The following is an 18,958-nucleotide window of genomic DNA, read 5'->3' on the forward strand; positions in this document are numbered from 1 at the left end:
AGAAATGCTGAGGAATTCCCATGTTCCTTTAATGAGCCTTGTCTTATGTGTTTAGACAAAGGAATAATATTCCTGTTTGCCACAAACAAGTCAAGCCACCTTTATTTATATAGCGCTTTAAACAAAATACATTGCGTCAAAGCAACTGAACAACATTAATTAGGAGAACAGTCTGATAATAATGCAAAATGACAGTTAAAGGCAGTTCATCATTGAATTCAGTAATGTCATCATCTCAGTTCAGTTTAAATAGTGTCTGTGCAATCACTTGCAATCAAGTCAACAATATCAATGTAAATTAAGTGACCCCAACTAAGCAAGCCAGAGGCGACAGCAAGGAACCAAAACTCCATTGGTGATAGAATAGAGAAAAAAACCTTAGGAAAAACCAGGCTCAGTTGGGGGCCAGTTCTCCTCTGACCAGATGAAAGTAGTTTAATTCCAGGCTGCAGCAAAGTCAGATTGTGCAGAAGAATCATCTGTTTCTTATGGTCTTGTCCTGGTGGTCCTCTGAGACAAGGTCTTTACAGGGGATCTGTATCTGGGGCTCTAGTTGTCCTGTCCTCCGCTGTCTTTCAGGGCAGTAGAGGTCCTTTCTAGGTGCTGATCAACCATCTGGTCTGGATACGTACTGGATCCGGGTGACTGCAGTGACCCTCTGATCTGGATGCAGATGTCATGCTTCTAACAATGTAGCAAGTACACCGGGTTTATGGGAAGTTCTCCCAGTTCCGGTTTCCTAATTAATGCAGCCTAAAAATCCTTTAACTGATTTGGATATTAGAAGCGTATTAGTGTATGTGTAAACCAGGTTAAAAAGATTGGTCTTTAATCTAGATTTAAACTGCAAGAGTGTGTCTGCCTCCCGAACATTGTTAGGTAGGTTATTCCAAAGTTTAGGTGCTAAATAGGAAAAGAATCTGCTGCCTGCAGTTGATTTTGATATTCTAGGTATTATCAAATTGCCTGAGTTTTGAGAACGGAGCGGACGTGGAGGACTATAATGTAACAAGAGCTCATTCAAATACTGAGGTGCTAAACCATTCAGGGCTTTATAATTAAAAAGCAAGATTTTAAAATCTAAGTTCAATAGGGAGCCATTGCAGTGATGACAGAACCAGGCTAATATGGTCATACTTCCTGGTTTTAGTAAGAACTCTAGCTGCTGCATTTTGGACTAACTGGAGTTTTTTTTATTAAGTATAGAGAACAACCATCCAATAAAACATTAGAATAATCTAACCTTGAGGTCATAAACGCATGGATTAACATTTCTGAATTTGACATTGGGAGCATAGGCTGTAATTTAGATATATTTTTGAGATGGACAAATTCAGTTTTACAAATGCTAGAAACGTGGCTTTCTAAGGAAAGATTGCTATCAAATAGCACACCTAGGTTCCTAACTGATGAAGAAGAATTGACAGAGCAGCCATCAAGTCTTAGACAGCATTCTAGGATATTACAAGCAGAGTTTTTATGTCCTATAATTAACACCTCTGTTTTTTCAGAATTTAGCAGTAAGAAATTACTCGTCATCCAGTTTTTTTTTTATATCGGCTATGCATTCTGTTTGTTTTTCAAATTGGTGTGTTTCGCCTGGCCGTGAAAAAAAATATAGAGCTAAGTATCATCACCATAACAGTGAAAACTAATGATAATGTTTCCTGATGTTATTTCCCAAGGGCAACATGTAAAGCGTGAAGAGTAACGGCCCTAGTACTGAGCCTTGAGGTACTCCATACTGGACTTGTGATCGATATGATACCTCTTCATTCACTACGAATTGATGTCGGTCATATAAGTACGATTTAATCCATGCTAATGCACTTCCATTACTAGACTAGTGATATATCTCCATTAAAGCATTCAGTTAATAAAAGTACTTTCACATCACTTTAGTGTGCATGCTTATGCTTTCTTATCTTCTGTACTTGGCTAGGAATGAAAGTAAACTGACATACTGCACTCAAAAAAAAATAGCACATTGGTTGAACATGATTTAATCGTGGACAGTGGTTCCACGTGATTACACCACATTATCTTAACAACAATGGATGATGTTCAACCAGCTTGAAATATTTGTGTTCATTTAACATGAACTTAATTCAGTTGAGTTCAGAAAAAGAAGCTATACATTGCAATTAAGTAATTAAGTGATTAACTGAGTGATAATTGTGAATTAGTGATGAACACCTGCTGTTAACAAACAGAATTAATGAAGAAAAGAGAAACAAGAACTACTACAACTGACTTCAGACACAGCCTTAGATGAAATCAATTGAAATAAAATACATGAAATCTCTCAAGATCTGATTAAACAACCCCACAAACAGCATCATCAGCTCCACTTATTAAAAACCAGACTGACTTTATTTCTGTCAGACATCTACAGAAGATCTTATTGAGAAAGAACTAAGGTTTAGATGTTGATTTATTGTTTCATTTGAATTAACCATGTTAGAGATCAGTGTTTGCTTTAGTTAGTTGGGCTCTTGACCCTTGACTTCAGTCTTTAGGTTTTCTCTGGCTGTTGTAACCACATGTTTCTGAAACATGTTTGTTGTTTGTTGAGGTAATTAGTAAGATCTGTTGAGATTTTCATTCAATTATTCTTTAATCATATTTATAAACATCAGCAGACTAATATCAGCAGATACTTGCAGAAAAACATCATGGTCTCTTACTTTTATAATTAGTTACAGCTTTGCATTAAAAACTAGTCTCACCAATGGTCTTCTTTTAATGCATTGCAAATTAAATGTTAATTTAAATCAAGACAGAAATAAACGAAAATTTAGCATTAAGAAATGAGACCTGTTTATACCTAATTATTTTGGATTGTGACAATTCCATGACAATTAAGTATGAAAGGATTTTTTTAATAAAGGCACAACAAATACTAACATTATATAACCATATATAAATATGAATAATCTTCAATAATTTACACATTATTTTCAAAATAAAATGACAAACTAATAAAAATAAGGAAAAATGAAAGTACAAAAATAAAACCAAATTCAAAATGAATAATTAATCAATACTGTAATTTAAATATAATAAATAATATATTTCAGTAATACTAAAATGAAACTGGATTTCAGGTGGTAAGAACAGTGGTTAGTAAAAGTAATTAACTGATATGTATAATGTAATGTAAAGTAATATAGTTTTATCTGCAAGTTGAGAGCAAGATTTGGTTGATGGTCTAAATACATACAGTAAGCTACTGCTTACACTTTGGGGACATTTGATCAATTTAAGACACTGATGTAATGTCACTTTTGGCTTGCTTAGTTGCAGACACAATTTCTGGCAACATTGTTGACTTGACTGCACAGACCTTATTGGAAGAGAACTGAACTAATCTGGACGACAAACATCACTGAAACAACAGTGAAATGACTTTAAGTGATAAACTGAGTGTTATCCACGACTTCATTACATCCTCCATAGTAACAGCTGCTCTGGTGTTGGTGGAGACAGTACTGTGGAAACAGAAGCGGGTGGTTCATTCCATTTCTCATTGAAGGTTCTGAAAGTTTCAAACACCTTAAAGTTCCACTGTAGGCACTGGCTAGAAGAAAACCTGGGAAGCCTGGATGATTACGGAAAATGTCCAAAACAATGTACGGCATTGTACTGTGAAAATAAAAAGAAAATTGGGTTGCTTAAAAGGAGTATTTCACCAAAAAAATTGGAAATTATCAATAATTTATTACTATTATGTGAAAAATATGTAATCATGTAATCAATAAAAAAAATAGTATTTTGAAATGTAATTTAATCTAGTTACAAGCATTTCATTTTTGTAAATAATCAAGATTACAGTTCCCCAGCTCTTACTAGAGAGATGTTGCACATATATGGCACATGACCAACCTTCAACGTTGAAATATTGTTAAAATAATTACATTTGTTGCTTTAACAGTGAAACAACTTTGAAAAAATGTTTAATGCTAAATGGTTGAAAAAATTTCACTTTCACCAGTGAATCAACATTGACATGCCGGCTGGTAACTGATACAACTACTGATTAATTTGTTCACAACACTTAACTTTCGTGTCTGTTGGCTCGTTCTCAGTGACTTGGCTCTGCTGTGAATTATTTTTACTAGTTGACAGAGCGGAAGTAGCAAGAAATAAATAAATGTATGCATTTAGCAGAGGCTTTTATCGAAAGCAACTTACAATGCATTCAGGCTAAACATTTTTTTACCTAATATGTGTTTCCTGGGAACCCACAACCTTTTGCGGTGCTAACGCAATGCAAAGAGGTAGAGCATTGAGTTAGCACCACAAAAGGTTGTGGGTTCGATTCCCAGGAAACACATTTTAGGTAAAAAAAAATAAAAATGCTGCTGGATGTATATTGCGTAAGATGACATTTAGGCAGTTATTTAAGGCATTTGTTAGGGTATTATTAGGCTATTATAAGAACTCTTGTTGTCAATTATGCGTCATTGTTTTCCCCTTGAGATCTGTATAGCTCAATTTTTATACAGGTCGTCTTTCTTTATGGCAATAACCGGATTTAAGCATCGTTGTAACCCCTCATTCTGCTCTTGTCGTCCTGAATTTAAAATCCTGGACACGCCACTGTTTACTGACTAAGGAGTAAATGGCCTCTTAACAGTGTTTCTGGTGGTACTGTGTGCAGTTATCCACATATTGTCAGACAACCTGTTGACAACGGACTACAAATAAGGCATGCATGGAGCGCAGTGACCGTCGAGCCTCCAGGTGGCGCTAAATGAAACGCTGCAACTGTATCGCGGCGGCGGCTTGAGAAGAAGAGCGAGAAACACCCCAGCAGGCGGGCGCAGGAAAAGGTTGGTGGTATTATTTTATTTATTAGATTCGGTGCCTGAAATTGACTTGGACTAATAAAGTGAAATGTTCAAGACGTTCTCCTCTATATTTGCTTTCATTGTTCAAATGACCGCATCCGATACAAGCTTGAACTTAAATACTGTCACTCTGAAACCAGAGTGATTAGCAAAAATGCTAACGAGAATGTTTCTTAATAGGAAAAATATAATTAAACTGTTGCTACAGTTCCAGTGTTCCATTTTAACACTTTATTTTAGGAAATATAAGGCAAATGTTAAGCGTGCTGTCTGAACTAAGAAAACCAACATTAGGTGTGAATGTGTATTATATTTAGACATACACAGTCATATTCTAATTATAAACATTTTTATCTTTCTATCAAATATACACTACTTGTCAAAAGTTTGTAAGTATCAGTAAGACTTGTAATGTTTTTTTTTAAACAAGTTTCTTATGGTCATCAGGGCTGCTTTTATTTGATCAAAAATAAGTACAGAATGTTCTGTATAATAACAAAATGTTATTACAATATAAAATAATTGTTTCTATTTGAATATCATTTAAATATATATTTTATTTCTGTGATGCAAAGCTGAATTTTCCCCCGCCATTACTCAAGTATAAAGTGTCTCATTATTCTTTAGAAATCATTCTAAACTGCTGATATATTATTAGAATTATTAATGTTGGTAACAGTTGTGCTGCCAAATATTGTTTTGAGAAACTGCAATACTTTTTTTCAGGATTCTTTGATGAATAAAAAGTTTAAGAGAACAGCATTTATTCAAAATATAGATATTTTCTAACAATATCCATCTTTATCACTTCTTAAAAATGTTACATATTCTTGCTTAATAAAAGTTTAAATTTATATATAAAAAAGAAAGAATGAAAATTTACTGACCCCAAACTTTTGAACTTTAGTGAATATTGTTAGAAAAGATTTATACTTTAAATGCTCTTCATTTTTAACTTATATATATATATATATATATATATATATAAGTTAAAAATGAAGAGCATTTATTTAAAAAAATATATATATACGCAACACATATTCTGACACTTTCAATATGGTCATCATCTCAATCTTTCCTCCGCAGGGAAGTCCCAGGAATGCCGAAGAAATTCCAGGGTGAGAATTCCAAATCGGCCACCGCGAGGGCTCGGAAGGCTGAGGCCAAAGCAGTCGCTGATGCACGCAAACAGAAGGAGCTGGAGGACGCGCTGTGGCAAGATACCGACAAACATGTCATGAAGAAAGAGCAGAGGAAGGTAGAACTAATTACTTGGTTTAACAACGTATGTCCTTAAGAACAGGGAAAGTGATCTTTTGTTGGGGTCAAATGATAATGATGATCCAGCAGGCCTTTGATAAATGTCATGTGAAATGTACCTTTACTGTGATTTAGATTTTTGTCTCCAGCATCCACCCCTAATTGGCAGAGACAGTGTCTAGTATAAACACAAGGTGGCAGTAAAGACCTCTCTAAAGACCAGTTCCTTCAGTGCGTTTAAGAGAGTTTGACATTGAAATAGTTCTAAATGAAGTAGTTAGTAGCACCTACCTGGTGAGAGATTGCTATCCATTAGAAGTCATAGGAAAATAACATCATGACAAAGCTAGTTGACACCATAAGAATAAGAAAACCCTTCACCTGTGACTAGCCTGGGCTGCATTTCTCAAAGCATTTTGAGCTAAGTTGATCGTAGAGTCCATTGGTGGCATTGGATCAACAATCTACTTAGGCTTATGATGCTTTTGGGGAACGCAGCCCTGAACTGTGACATCAGCATATAAGGAAAATATAAGATAAATGTAACAAAGAGAAAAGTTATTTTGAGTTGTCCATATAAGAAAGAGTCATTTTGAGTTCTTCGAAATCAAATTGCTAACTGTAGAAATATCTGTTATGAAATAATGAAATATTTGGCATTTATTGGGGTTGGTAAGATAACATTTTTATAAAAACACAATAAATGTAATATGTGAAATATTATTACAATTAAACATAATTGTTTTCTATTTTAATGTATTTTGTGTAATTGTGATGCAAAGCTGAATTTTCAGGATCAATACTCCTGTCTTCAGTGTCACGTGATTCTTCTGAAATCATTCAAATATGCTGATTTGGTGCTCGAGAAACATTTCCTATTATTATCAATGTTGAAAACAGTTATGCTGCTTAATATTTTTGTGGAAAGTGGAAACCATGATACATTTTTATTTTAATCAATTATTTGATGAATAGAAAGTTCAAAAGTAATAAACAAATATATTGTAACATTAAAAATGCACCTATTGTTGCTTTTGATCAATTTAATTCATCCCATGTTGAGGAAAAGTGTTAATTTATTTTAAATGAGATTGTTTATTGTTTGGGGGGAAAAAGATGCTACTAGTAGCAATGTTAACCAGACAAACTTTGCCCTCTTGGTCATAATTGACATAAAGACATGGAATTGTTTTTGAATTCTGTACTAAATGTACAGAAAATTGATTCCCTCTGCGCCCATGTTTTTCATGATATGTTGTCTAACATTCCCGCCGTTGGCTGCTAATCTTGTATCTAAATGACACAGCTGTCTTCCTCGCTAAAGCAGCAGACATGTGAGTCTGAGTAGCACACAATAGATTAATACATTGCATGTCAGGTTTAGGGTTGCTCAGGAAATGAGTTCCCCATGAGCAAAATGAAAGCCGAAGCCGACTGGGTTAAAGTAACACCGTCACGCAAGTTCTGATATCCTCTATCAATTATGCCGCATATTGATGAGTCTTCATTGTCAGTAATGGAGCTTGATTTTGAAATTAGGCTTGGATGAGGTCCATAGACTAATGTATTGAGTGATATGCAGTGATTGGCTGTTTATTATGTCTACTAAGCGATTTTATGCCAATTTCAGTGTCTGCAAACAAGATGGCAAATGATCTACATGTATTAAAGGCAAAATGCTGTCTAATATATTAACTGCCCTGTCGTAATACATACAAAATCTTGAAGCAATGGTCCACAAAAATGTTAATTATTTAACTGTTAATAAAAATTAAACAATTAATTTCAAGTACTGAGTCAGCAGCACGATCCAATGCAGTTTGCAGATGTGTTAAAGAAATAGTTCACCCAAAAATCCCATCATTTACTTAACTTCATCTCGTTGAAAAACTGTATGACTTTTTCTTCTGTGGAACACAAAAGAAGATATTCTGACAAATGTCTTGTCTTTTTTTTTCTCTTTGCATGCAGTAAGTCATCTGGGTTTGTTGATGTTGGTTTGGAACCCTCCGACTTATTGTATGGATAAAAATAACTGTTCTTTATTCTGCAGAAAGACAGACAATCAGACAGGTTTGGAATGAGATTAGGGTAAGTAAATTATGCCAGAATATTTTTTATTGTTGGGTGAACTACACATTTGCATGCTGCACTGCATCATACTGACTCAATTCTTGCATTGATTTTCCCCCCGAAAATGAAAATTGTCAAATTTCCTCACACTCATGTTGTTCTAAACCGGTCTGACTTAATGTAAAAAAGATATTTTGAAGTATTTTTGTCACAAAACAGTTTTGGTTTCCATTGGCTTCCATCATATGAGCAAAAAATACAATGGAAGATGGTGGGAACTGAAACTGTTAGGCTATCAATATTATTCAAAATTCTGTGTTCCACAGAAGAAATAAATGCACACAGGTTGCGAACAACAAGAGGGTGAGTAAATGTTAACAATTAGCATTTTTGGCTAAGCTATCTCTTTAGATATTATTGGGAACAAGCTTATCCCAAAGTGCCATATAAATATATTACTCATTTGTTTTAACATTTGAATTATTAGAATATAATTTGGTAGTCATTGGTGCCTTTTCTCCCTCCCTGGCTCTCTGCTGCCTCTGTTTCATACATTATTGAGCCAGTGTTGGCATATGTACTGAGCGTCCGCAATGCTGGCATGATGTGCCTGTCTAGTTGGTAAGGTGCTCTTGTAAAGAGCTCCTCACACCCTGTTCCTTTCCTCCTGTTTCCTCCCATCGCTGCCATCTGATCCCCGCCGGCCTATCAGACCCACGCTGCTGTTATCCTACTGCAGCCATTCTGCTAATTATACCTTATGTCACTGGGACGGCTGTGTGTGTTCAAGCAAGCTCACCTGCACTGGAAACACACTGATTTATCCTTTACATCTTCTAAAGATCAGCCACCGCCTGAGACTGGGTAAAGACCGGGCTCGACGGATATACTGTAATTTATCACCGGTAGATATGTCCTGAGAAAATGTCAAGAGAGAGAGGAGCGTATCTTGGTTTGCTCTTGAGCACGGCCTGTCGTGCGGCTTATCTGTCACGCGAATGACATTTCAGCCTCTGCTCGACATCTGAAGGTGTCATCTCATTATGCGTATCTCCTTACTGTTGTGTCACCATTTCTGCGGATGTTATCAACAGGAAGGTGGCTGGGTGGTGGTTAGGATGTGGACAGTTAAGACCATGTCTGATTCCAGTAACTATTACTTAACCACCGCACTGACACAGTGTCTCTTGAGTGCGCATGAGGCATCTCTAATTTCTTTACTCTGCAGTTTACATTTGCTTAATGACCATCAGGCTGCCTCGATAACATCAGTCCAGTTGTAATTTAAAAGAGTGTGTGTGCGTGCTTGTACAGGATGATAAGGAGAGAAAGCGTTTGGAGGCTCTGGAGAGGAAGAGAGAAAACCAAAGGCTCTTTGAGGAAGAAGTTGCCAAGATAAAGGGGAAACAGACAAAAGAAGCCCCTTTTAAAGTGACTCGAGCCCAGATTGAGGAGAACCTACAAAGCGAGCAAAATGTTAAGGAAACCAAGGAAAAAGGTAAGGCCAAATCCAATCCAATGACTTGGATGTAGAGCGCAGCCTACTTAGGTAACATGACCCTGTGTGTCACACAAAAATCCCTTCATATACTGTATGTACATTTATATACCGTATTTTTCGGACTATAAGTCACACCTGAGTACAAGTTGCATCAGTCCAAAAATATGTCATGACAAGGAAAAAAACATATAGAAGTCACACTGGACTATAAGTCGCATTTATTTAGAACCAAGAACCAAGAGTAAACATTACCGTCTACAGCCCCGAGAGGGCGTTTTCAGTGTAGACTACAGGAGCACTGAGCAGCATCTCTGGCAGCATAGAGCGCCCGTCGCGGCTGTAGATGGTAATGTTTACTCTTGGTTCATTTCTCTCGGTTCATGTCAAATTAATTTTGATAAATAAGTCGCACCTGACTAGAAGTCACAGGACCAGCGAAACTATGAAAAAAAGTGCGACTTATAGTCACAGTGAAATGTAATTCATATAAGCCCCTTTCACACTGCACGTCGGACCCGCAATATTCCCGGAACATTGCCGGGTAGCCTTCTGTGTGAAAGCAACCACGTCCCGGGATTGATTACCGAATTGAACCTGTATTGGACCTAGTAACATTGTGGGGTGCACTGTGTTAACAAAAGCCAGATCTAATTCCGTGTCGAAGTGATGACACGCGCGCGACTCTGTTACCGGCTGTTTTGAAGGAAGATCAACGTTCGCGAAAAAAACATATGTGCAAACTGTAATGAAGCAGAGATCAGTTAGTTCCTCACTTTGCGCGCTGACGCAGAGATCGTTTGCTTGCTTCAGTGAAATTATAACGTGCCTAGCGTTTTCGACTCGTACATTACACGTCACGCGCTAATGTCACGTGTCATTACGGGATCTTCAAGCGTTGTGTGTGAAAGCACACACATATACCGGTCAAAGTGCAAAATCTAGCGACACAGGAACAATTGGAGGAACATTTTACCTGTGTATTTGCCGGAATGGCAGTGTGAAAGGGGCTATAGTGGTGTACATTTGAATAAAACGGATTATCAGAAAAGAAAAAAAAATGATGAGTAGGGATTTGGTTCATTTCAAAAGGGTGGGGTTGATCAAATTAAGTCAATGAATGCTGGACATTATCATTTCCGTCCAGCATACATCACCAGAGAAAAAAAAAAGTCTATCATTTTCCCCATTGAAAATCGAATAAGTTATGATATTTGGAGTCAAAAAATAAAAGAAAACGAAATAAAAGAAAAAATTTGATGCATGCATTGGGGAGTTAGAAAATAAACTATAGTGAATTTTCATTCCTCGCTGACATTAGGCACTATTTGCATCAGGAGTCACGCAACAAAATAAATTGTATGTCAAAATTCATACTAATTCAGTGCACACTGTAGGCAGTTTGCAGAAATAAAACAACTAAGCTTAAAAGTGTCTTTATTGTTTTGTTGTTTTGAATAGGCCTTTTCAGTTTCCTCATTTATTCTTGTGTGTCCTTTCAAATCTACAGAAAAAAGCCACTTGGAGATGCCGCTTGAGGAGAACATCAATCAGATAATTCCAGAAGAAGGCACGATGGAGGCCCGAACCATTGAGGATGCCATCGCAGTTCTCAGGTAACCTGTTCTCTGGAAAAAACCTTTTTGGAGTGACAAGGAGACTCCGTTGACAAACATTAAAAAGATCCACATTTGTTAGAGTCACAGTTCTCAGATGGTTGTGCTCTTAAGTACTGTTTTTCCAAAGTCGTTATCAAAGGTGATAAAAAAATATTAAATATCTTATAGGGTGTAACAAAAAGCCTAATTATTATCGTTTTAAATGCCTTGAATTTAATGGTGGAAAATAGGAATGATTTACTATTGATGAATTATGGCAACATTTTTATATTGTAGATGGATGTAAGAGTGCATACTTTTTTTTTTTTCTCCCTCAACTTTCTGAATGAGCAGCTGGAAGTATAAAGAAAAGACATTTCAAAATAAGGGTCCTAGTTTATGCATAGTGTTGTGCTCTCTTTCTTTCTCATCACAAGAAAGAAAGGCTAAGAACATAATTAAACTTATTCACTATATAGATTTGAGTAGTATTGGCACAATAATCTGTTTATTGAATTTCTTAATAGCTAGATGTGGTTCAACGTTAAGTTCATGTTTGTTTTTCAGCACTAAGGAAGACCTGGATCGACACCCTGAGCGCCGCATGAAAGCCGCCTACGCTGCGTTTGAAGAAGCAAACATGGCGCGCCTTAAAATGGAGAACCCCAATATGCGACTTTCCCAGCTAAAACAACAGCTCAAGAAGGAGTGGACAAAGTCTCCAGAAAACCCCCTCAACCAACGAGTGGCTGCCTACAACTCCAAGTAAACCAACCCAAGGGCACTTAAAGTCTGACCCTCTGCGCAGATCCTAACAAATACAAAAAGGCACCACAATTAATTTTGGACACACAATTTACAGCTGATCTATTCACACCCCTCACCTCATATGTGAACTCGCAGACAAACTTGGATTATTTAACTAATTATTCAATAAATGTCTGATGATGTATGAACAGCATACAACTTAAATCTCTTATCTGCTAGACAATTGCCTATCAAGAGCTGCTGGGAAGTTTCTAGGTTTGGTTTTTAGTGAACGCAGAGTGGATTCTCAACTAGCATACCTTTCCTCCACATAATATGTTTTACTGCTGTGTTGAGTTCATTTATTAATGTCTTCATCTAAAATGCAGAACATGATCTGAAGTGAGGTTAACCTGAGGCAAGTTTTTATTTTTTTATTTAGTGTCCGTGTGATAATCATTAGGGTTCAGCTTCAGGTTTGATATTTATGGAGAAGAGCAAGGTGATCTGATAATTGCTCTAAATCAAGATGATATGGATAGAGATTTGTCTGCTTGATTGATCTTACATGGCTCTTTGTTTTGGAAATGCACTTTGGACCTGGTATGGAACAGTGTCTCCACATCCCAAAGGCGAGTGGACTATTAGCCGTTGGATTGCCGTTTACATATGTCAAGCAGTGCGAACACACTCTGGTCTGTGCTTCGCATCTGTGGGAAATACAAACACTCTCATTGGCTCTTGGAAAAAACTAAATCGAATAAAAAGTAAGGAAGAAACAGCTGTTATTACATTTGCTGATGTTTTCCTTGAAAAGAAATGGCCTTGTATGATGCAAAGCAGTTGTAGCTGCAGTTTACTTTGTTTTTTGGTCTCTTATTTCATTTATTTTTCAAGAAGTTGGTGTCTGTTTTGACTAACCCAAGTTTGTTCCTCTTTTACAAATATTGTATTGTTGACTGCATTTCTCAAACTGAACACAACTCTGATACCAAAGTTATATATGAAAAAAAAATTCCTCTGGGTACCACAAAGCAACATTTGGTTCCAAACTAATTGATAAGTCACACCAAATGATGGATGGATCGGGTTAGGGTTAGGTATCAAAAACTATACAACTATACAACCTTTACTATATTTAAGCATTTCACATAGTACATTTACTTTATATGGAGCCCTGCACATGACATGCAAGAAAAAATAAATAAATTGTGCGCACGATTTACTAATTCGTTCCGTCAATGTACTAAAATGTGCAGACGATTACTATTGCGTTCCCTCGATTTACTATTGCGTTCCCTCGATTTGCTAAATCGTGCGCATTATTTAGCAAATCAAGAGAACGCATTAGTAAATAGTGCGCACAATTTATAAATCGAGTGAACAAAATAGTAAATCGAGGGAACGCAAAAGTAATCATGTGCACGTTTTAGTACATTGAGGGAACAAATTAGTAAATCGTGCGCATGATTTAGCCTAATATTTTTTACGGCATGTCATGTGCGGGGCTCCGTAACTTTAAATATTAAAATATATTAATTTGATATTTAATTTGTCTAATATATTTTTACATTTTAATTTTATATTTAATTATTTTTAATAGTTTGAGCCCTAAAATTGACTCGCAGGTCTTATTTGGCACTAACTGATAACCCATGATTACATTTTCCTACACTCGACCACATTAAAAAGGTCCTTGCAGCTTATGTGATACTTCAGATATACTGAAGGTAGATTCCCTTTTAATAACATCTCTGCAGGTACACAAGCGATGAACATGAATGGTCACTGACCCCTGTGGGATGTTCTGGAAGGAAAGGAAATTAGCCTGCAGGCTGGATAATTCCCAGTGGCCACCTTTATCCCCTGCAGGAACGCTCTTTAGCACTTAGGGTAATTTATGGCCATAATGTGTCATCAAGCAGCGTCAAAGTAAAAGAACTGTAGGTCATCATGAGATCATGCTATAACCTCGCGATAACCCATTTACTTACCTTCCATTAAAACACTTCTCCCACACAGAATGTTTTAATGAATGTGTCCTTTTCATAACTCTGACATAACTGCCTGTAAAACAGTAACAATGGCAATATTTGAAGACCTGAAATACAATTGCGAAACAATAGTGGTGTAATCAACCTAAATATCTCAGAGCGAGGGGGTTTTAAAGCAAAGATATTCCTCGCGTAAGAATGCTGTTTTATTTTTAAACCTATTTGCACATTGTTAGTTGTGACCCACTGAGAATGTTAATTAAAAAACATCCCCTCCCTGTACTCAAGGGCAGTGACTATATTTGGCTAATCTTTATTAGCAGCACTGGTTCGTCGTGATCAGTTGATCAAGATCGCTTTAGAGACTGGGCTTCTTAAGTGCAAAATTCTTTGCTAAATGAGTGGTCTACTCGCAAGATCAAACTGAATAAAATAGCTGATACGACCACGCAGCATGATGAATCTAAGAAGGAGACACCCTGCTGTCTTAGAGAGCATCAGGCCTAAAATAGCACGTATTTCCCTTATCTGTGCAGAGTCTCCAAGCATCACTGATTGATGATGGCCCGCATTTGTCTACCACAAAATGCAAAGTCTGCCATTACTCATTCTAGATCGAGGGCGAGGTAGTCAATGAACAAATCTGTGGCACTGAAAATGTTACCTGCCTTTGCAGCACTAAATGCTGAAGAACATTATCAGATTTTGTTTAAGTGATACTGAATTCTACTTAACACCAAAACTAGGGAATCCATTTACATCTTTCAATTTAACTTCAATTGTTTTGAGACATTTGTAATGATTTTGTTTTATTTAAACATAAAACAATAATAATAATTTGCTTAGAAAAATGCATTAAAATGCTTAGCAGATGTTGTTTAATTTAAAATGCAAAAAAAATAAAATAATAATAAATAAAAATCATTAGTGGAATTTTCTGTATAGTTTTTACAATATTCTGTTCCATAACCCTCTAACATTAAATTATTTAATGATAAACTAATAAATAATTTTATTATAACAATTGTTAGTTTAGAAAAGTGCTGAGCATTTGATTTGATTTTTATTTTAAAAAAGACAAATGCAAAACAAGCATTTTTCTTTTTTGCGCCCCACTGTATTTTTCTGCATTTTGTTCCATGTCCTGTTGGCATATTTAGTGACAAACATTTACCAAAACTAACGGCCAATTTTATAAAAAAAAAAAAAAAAAAAAGATATACAAATATATTAGAATATTTTGAAACAGATTGTCAACCAAATTATTATTATTATTATTATTACAATTAAGAATAAAATTAGGAAGGGGGAAAAAATTGAAAATTGCAAACCAGAAGCATTTTAATCATGCAACCTTTTTTAAAAGACTTTTGGGCCCCTAAAATATGACACACATTAACCAAATATAAACCTCTGTCAATCAGAAATCAACCCTCTACGCTGCAAGCTTGAACGGAGTAGCATACACACACTTCAACGCACTGAACCCTGCAGATTGTATACATGTACATCTCACGTATCCATGTTTCCGTCCAACACTTGGTGTGATGTGTGTTGCTCTTTTATCTGAGCTGCCTCTGTGGCGGGACAGATAAGAGGGTTTGGGAAGGCCTTTGAACTGCTGAGCATCAATCGCAGATTTCTCTCCCCTCGATTTCCTCTTCTGCGGACCTCAATGTGTTCGACTACCCCAGCCAACCCAAGCAGTGGACTCAATAATGATACCCGACACTTAAAGCAGAAAGTGGTGTGGTGTGTGCAACATATAGTGTCTTGCTGTCCTTCTGTCTCTCTGTGCTGCTTGTTTCTTTGTCTCCTTATCCATTTGCATGCCAGCCCTTATCAAGCTGGGCTGTCCTTTCTTCAGCCTGCATCCTAATTATACGTCTCAAAGAGAGACCGGCCGGCCCCCTACATCTGACAAGCGTCTGAGGAAAAAGCTGCATGTCTGATGACTAAATCCTGTTTTCTCGGAAAAGCGACCCATCACTCAAAGCTCGCGTATGTTAGGGGACCCAAGTCTAACATGCTCGCCGAAGGAAACGAGGATGCTGCTTTAAGGTAAGGATGACGCTGTTTACAATTATTAGTGTTTTTGTATCTATATGTCAGATTCTTATGTTTTTAAAAATCCAGCATGCAGAGATTGAGCCTTTTGGAAAGTTAATAAAAAATATAGATATAATCAACAGGTGTCATTCCTGAGTAAATGCTAGAAAATACAAAATAAAATGAAATTTCTGAGTCATTATTGAAGAGTATTCTTACATATATTTTATGCATTATCCTATTTCAGTTTTAACTACTCAAAGCAGATTATCATACTGTATTCTCAGACAGCTGTGTTTGATTGTACATGACGCATGTGGAAAATATCCTTTATTTTTATGACACACAAGCCAATCGCTCTTTTATTTTGTTTTAATATCCATTTTGATCTGTTGTATGGAACAGAGGGAGATACTTAATCACAAGTTACCTCAAAATTGTGTTTATAAAGGGCCAAAGTGTTATCAAGGGTGTTATGGTCTGTTTGTTTTATATTTATCGTAAATGGCTATGGTGTCATCCCACAAATTAGCATGAAATCTCTTTCCCGTTGCCCAAACCCCCCGTCAAGGGTAAAGTAATGAACACTCATCTGCTTGTGACAGGGCCTCTCCATCTTTCTCTTGCTGTTAGACAGGAACATGCCTTTCTTCATACAAAAGAGCATCTGCAATGGTAACACAGTTAGTGCAAATGGAAAATCAACACAGGAACAACCATTCCACAATGTTTTCCTGAGATTAACACATTTTAAGTGTTCAAGTGGACTATGTCAATTTAATGTAAACTGGGATATTTTTCCATTCTGAAACTGAATATAACAGTCAAATTCAATTGACAGACATTTATGCAAATGAATCCGCATTAACACGAACTGCTCTAGTGTATTTATGAATATTGATCGTTGCCTTCTCTGATCTTGAGGCAGTGTTGCTTTTCTTCAGGTCTGGATTTTTTCCTAAGAAAATGGTCCAAGATCAGCAGAAAGGCAATTAAAGGTAAAAATCTATATTTAGACTGTGTGTAACCTCCTCGTGGCTGTGGGCAAGAAGTTTGAATGTAGTTTAATGAACAGGTGGAACGGCAGGAGGAGATATATAAATAATGCACACTGAGAGGCCTTTATATAAGAGCTGTCAGCTTGATTGCTAAAAGAATTACTTATGTTCACGCTCTTGTACAGGTTAAAATAGAAAACAGATGGCCCTTCTGTTGGAAAAGTGATACCAGGATATTAAATACCTGATAGCCCATAAAATTGCTCTGTTTGTATGGTGTGCTGTTTCCAGGCCCTGAGTGGTTTTACAAATTACAATCTGGTCCCTCCGAGGAGGTTGGATTCTGATGTCAGACGACAGAAATGTGATGAGATTGTTTAATTTAAGTAAACAAAAAAATGACCGTAGACAGTTCTACAGATTCTGTCTGCTGAAAATGACATGTGCTACTTAATTAACACCTTACAATCAGGTTCAGTTTGTTTACATTAGTTTAATGCAGTAAGTATCATGGACTAACAACAAAGAACATTTTTAATTACATTTATGCATCTTGATTTATTAACAAATGATAATATACTGTATGCATTAACTTTTATAACTTGGAGTGATATAACTGTATAACTATGTACAGAAATTAACCAAGAAATAATACATTCTGAAAAGTATTTCAGAAACATTTCACAATAGGTAAACGGCTTCTGCAGCAATAATGTTCATATGAATTAATAAAAAAATAACTAATGTTAATGACCAGACCCTTATTGTAGAGTGTTAACAGTATTTTTTATTTTCAGTTTATGTTACATATTAACAGATTAAACCTAAAGTGTTATATCATTTGAATATGAGTAGATGTTGAATGTGTTTAATGGTTGAACATATTTCCTATTCACTTTGACAAATACTCTTCTGGTGTTCATTTTGAAATGTTCAGCCTGTAACTAACCTCACAAAAAAACTAACTCTAGCATTGACAACTGAAAAGATTTTCAAATGCCACACTAGGGTCATTTCAGCAGGCTATCCCACACACACACATACGTTTTTGAACATGGATTGGGAAATGGGAATTAATAATTAATGTGGTTGTAAGCAACATTGCCTCCAAAACCAGCAAGCAAATGATACTTCATTCTGCCCGGGAACCCATACAGGTGTCCAGGACTAATTACTTAATGAAAAAGATCAAATTACCAGCTTTCTTCATCTGTGCCCCAGATCCACGCCGAAGTTCAACTCCAAACTTTGGCATCTCTCTGACATCGGCACTCAATCCTGTGAAAACCGACACTACTATCCTGAAATCTAAACAACTTTACTCTTGGGTTTCAGGGCTTTTTAAATATTGGTTTAGGTGCATGTGCTGACAGAAGGAATACAATTAAATACTAGCATAGCTTATTGTTTGAGAACACAAAGGAAGATTGCATTTAAACTGATGTCTATTTATTCTCTGATCTTTTTGCAGGTCACTTGGAGATACATGATAACCTGGCCATCAGCTCACAGAAAGTTATAACAAATAGTTTTTTTTTTTTACAACTTATTATTAGTCCTACTATAATTGTAAATATGTTTTCAGCATTATATAGTAAGGTTTTTTATAACTAATTACAATTGATCATTTCTACACATAATCTTATGTTATTAAAATGGACAAACCTTAGGCTATATGCTGATGCAAAACAACTCAAATGTCACTTACTGCGTGGACAATTCACCTTGAGCACAATGGTGCCAGATCAGGTCTGTGATTTCAGTTTTTCTCGAATTCCTGAGTCACATTTTCTGAGGATCAAACCGGCAGGATTTGTGTTAGCAACCTAGATCCTTCACCATTAACCCATCACCACCTCCTGAAGACTGGCGCCATGGACAACGACTT

At 36.3% G+C, this 18,958-nt stretch overlaps 1 protein-coding gene across 1 annotated transcript; it reads left to right on the forward strand.

Annotated features, from left to right (window-relative positions):
• The first annotated feature begins 4,676 nt into the window (after positions 1-4,676).
• Positions 4,677-12,810, forward strand: LOC128018883 (coiled-coil domain-containing protein 124). The gene is made up of 5 exons (XM_052604730.1): positions 4,677-4,835; positions 5,940-6,111; positions 9,501-9,684; positions 11,195-11,300; positions 11,850-12,810. The coding sequence occupies exons 2-5, from the start codon at positions 5,953-5,955 to the stop codon at positions 12,049-12,051; spliced, it is 651 nt and encodes a 216-aa protein (XP_052460690.1). The 5' UTR covers positions 4,677-4,835; positions 5,940-5,952; the 3' UTR covers positions 12,052-12,810.
• Positions 12,811-18,958: the final 6,148 nt, after the last annotated feature.

Source organism: Carassius gibelio, chromosome A8 (genome assembly GCF_023724105.1).
Source record: "Carassius gibelio isolate Cgi1373 ecotype wild population from Czech Republic chromosome A8, carGib1.2-hapl.c, whole genome shotgun sequence".
NCBI lineage: Eukaryota > Metazoa > Chordata > Actinopteri > Cypriniformes > Cyprinidae > Carassius > Carassius gibelio.

Bases quoted from the DNA above. Each gene is read 5' to 3' on its own strand.
- LOC128018883 (XM_052604730.1), top strand. From the start codon at position 5,953: ATGCCGAAGAAATTCCAGGGTGAGAATTCCAAATCGGCCACCGCGAGG. The intron at 6,112-9,500 runs GTAGAACTAATT...GTGCTTGTACAG, and splicing joins TGAAGAAAGAGCAGAGGAAG to GATGATAAGGAGAGAAAGCG. The intron at 11,301-11,849 runs GTAACCTGTTCT...TTTGTTTTTCAG, and splicing joins GATGCCATCGCAGTTCTCAG to CACTAAGGAAGACCTGGATC.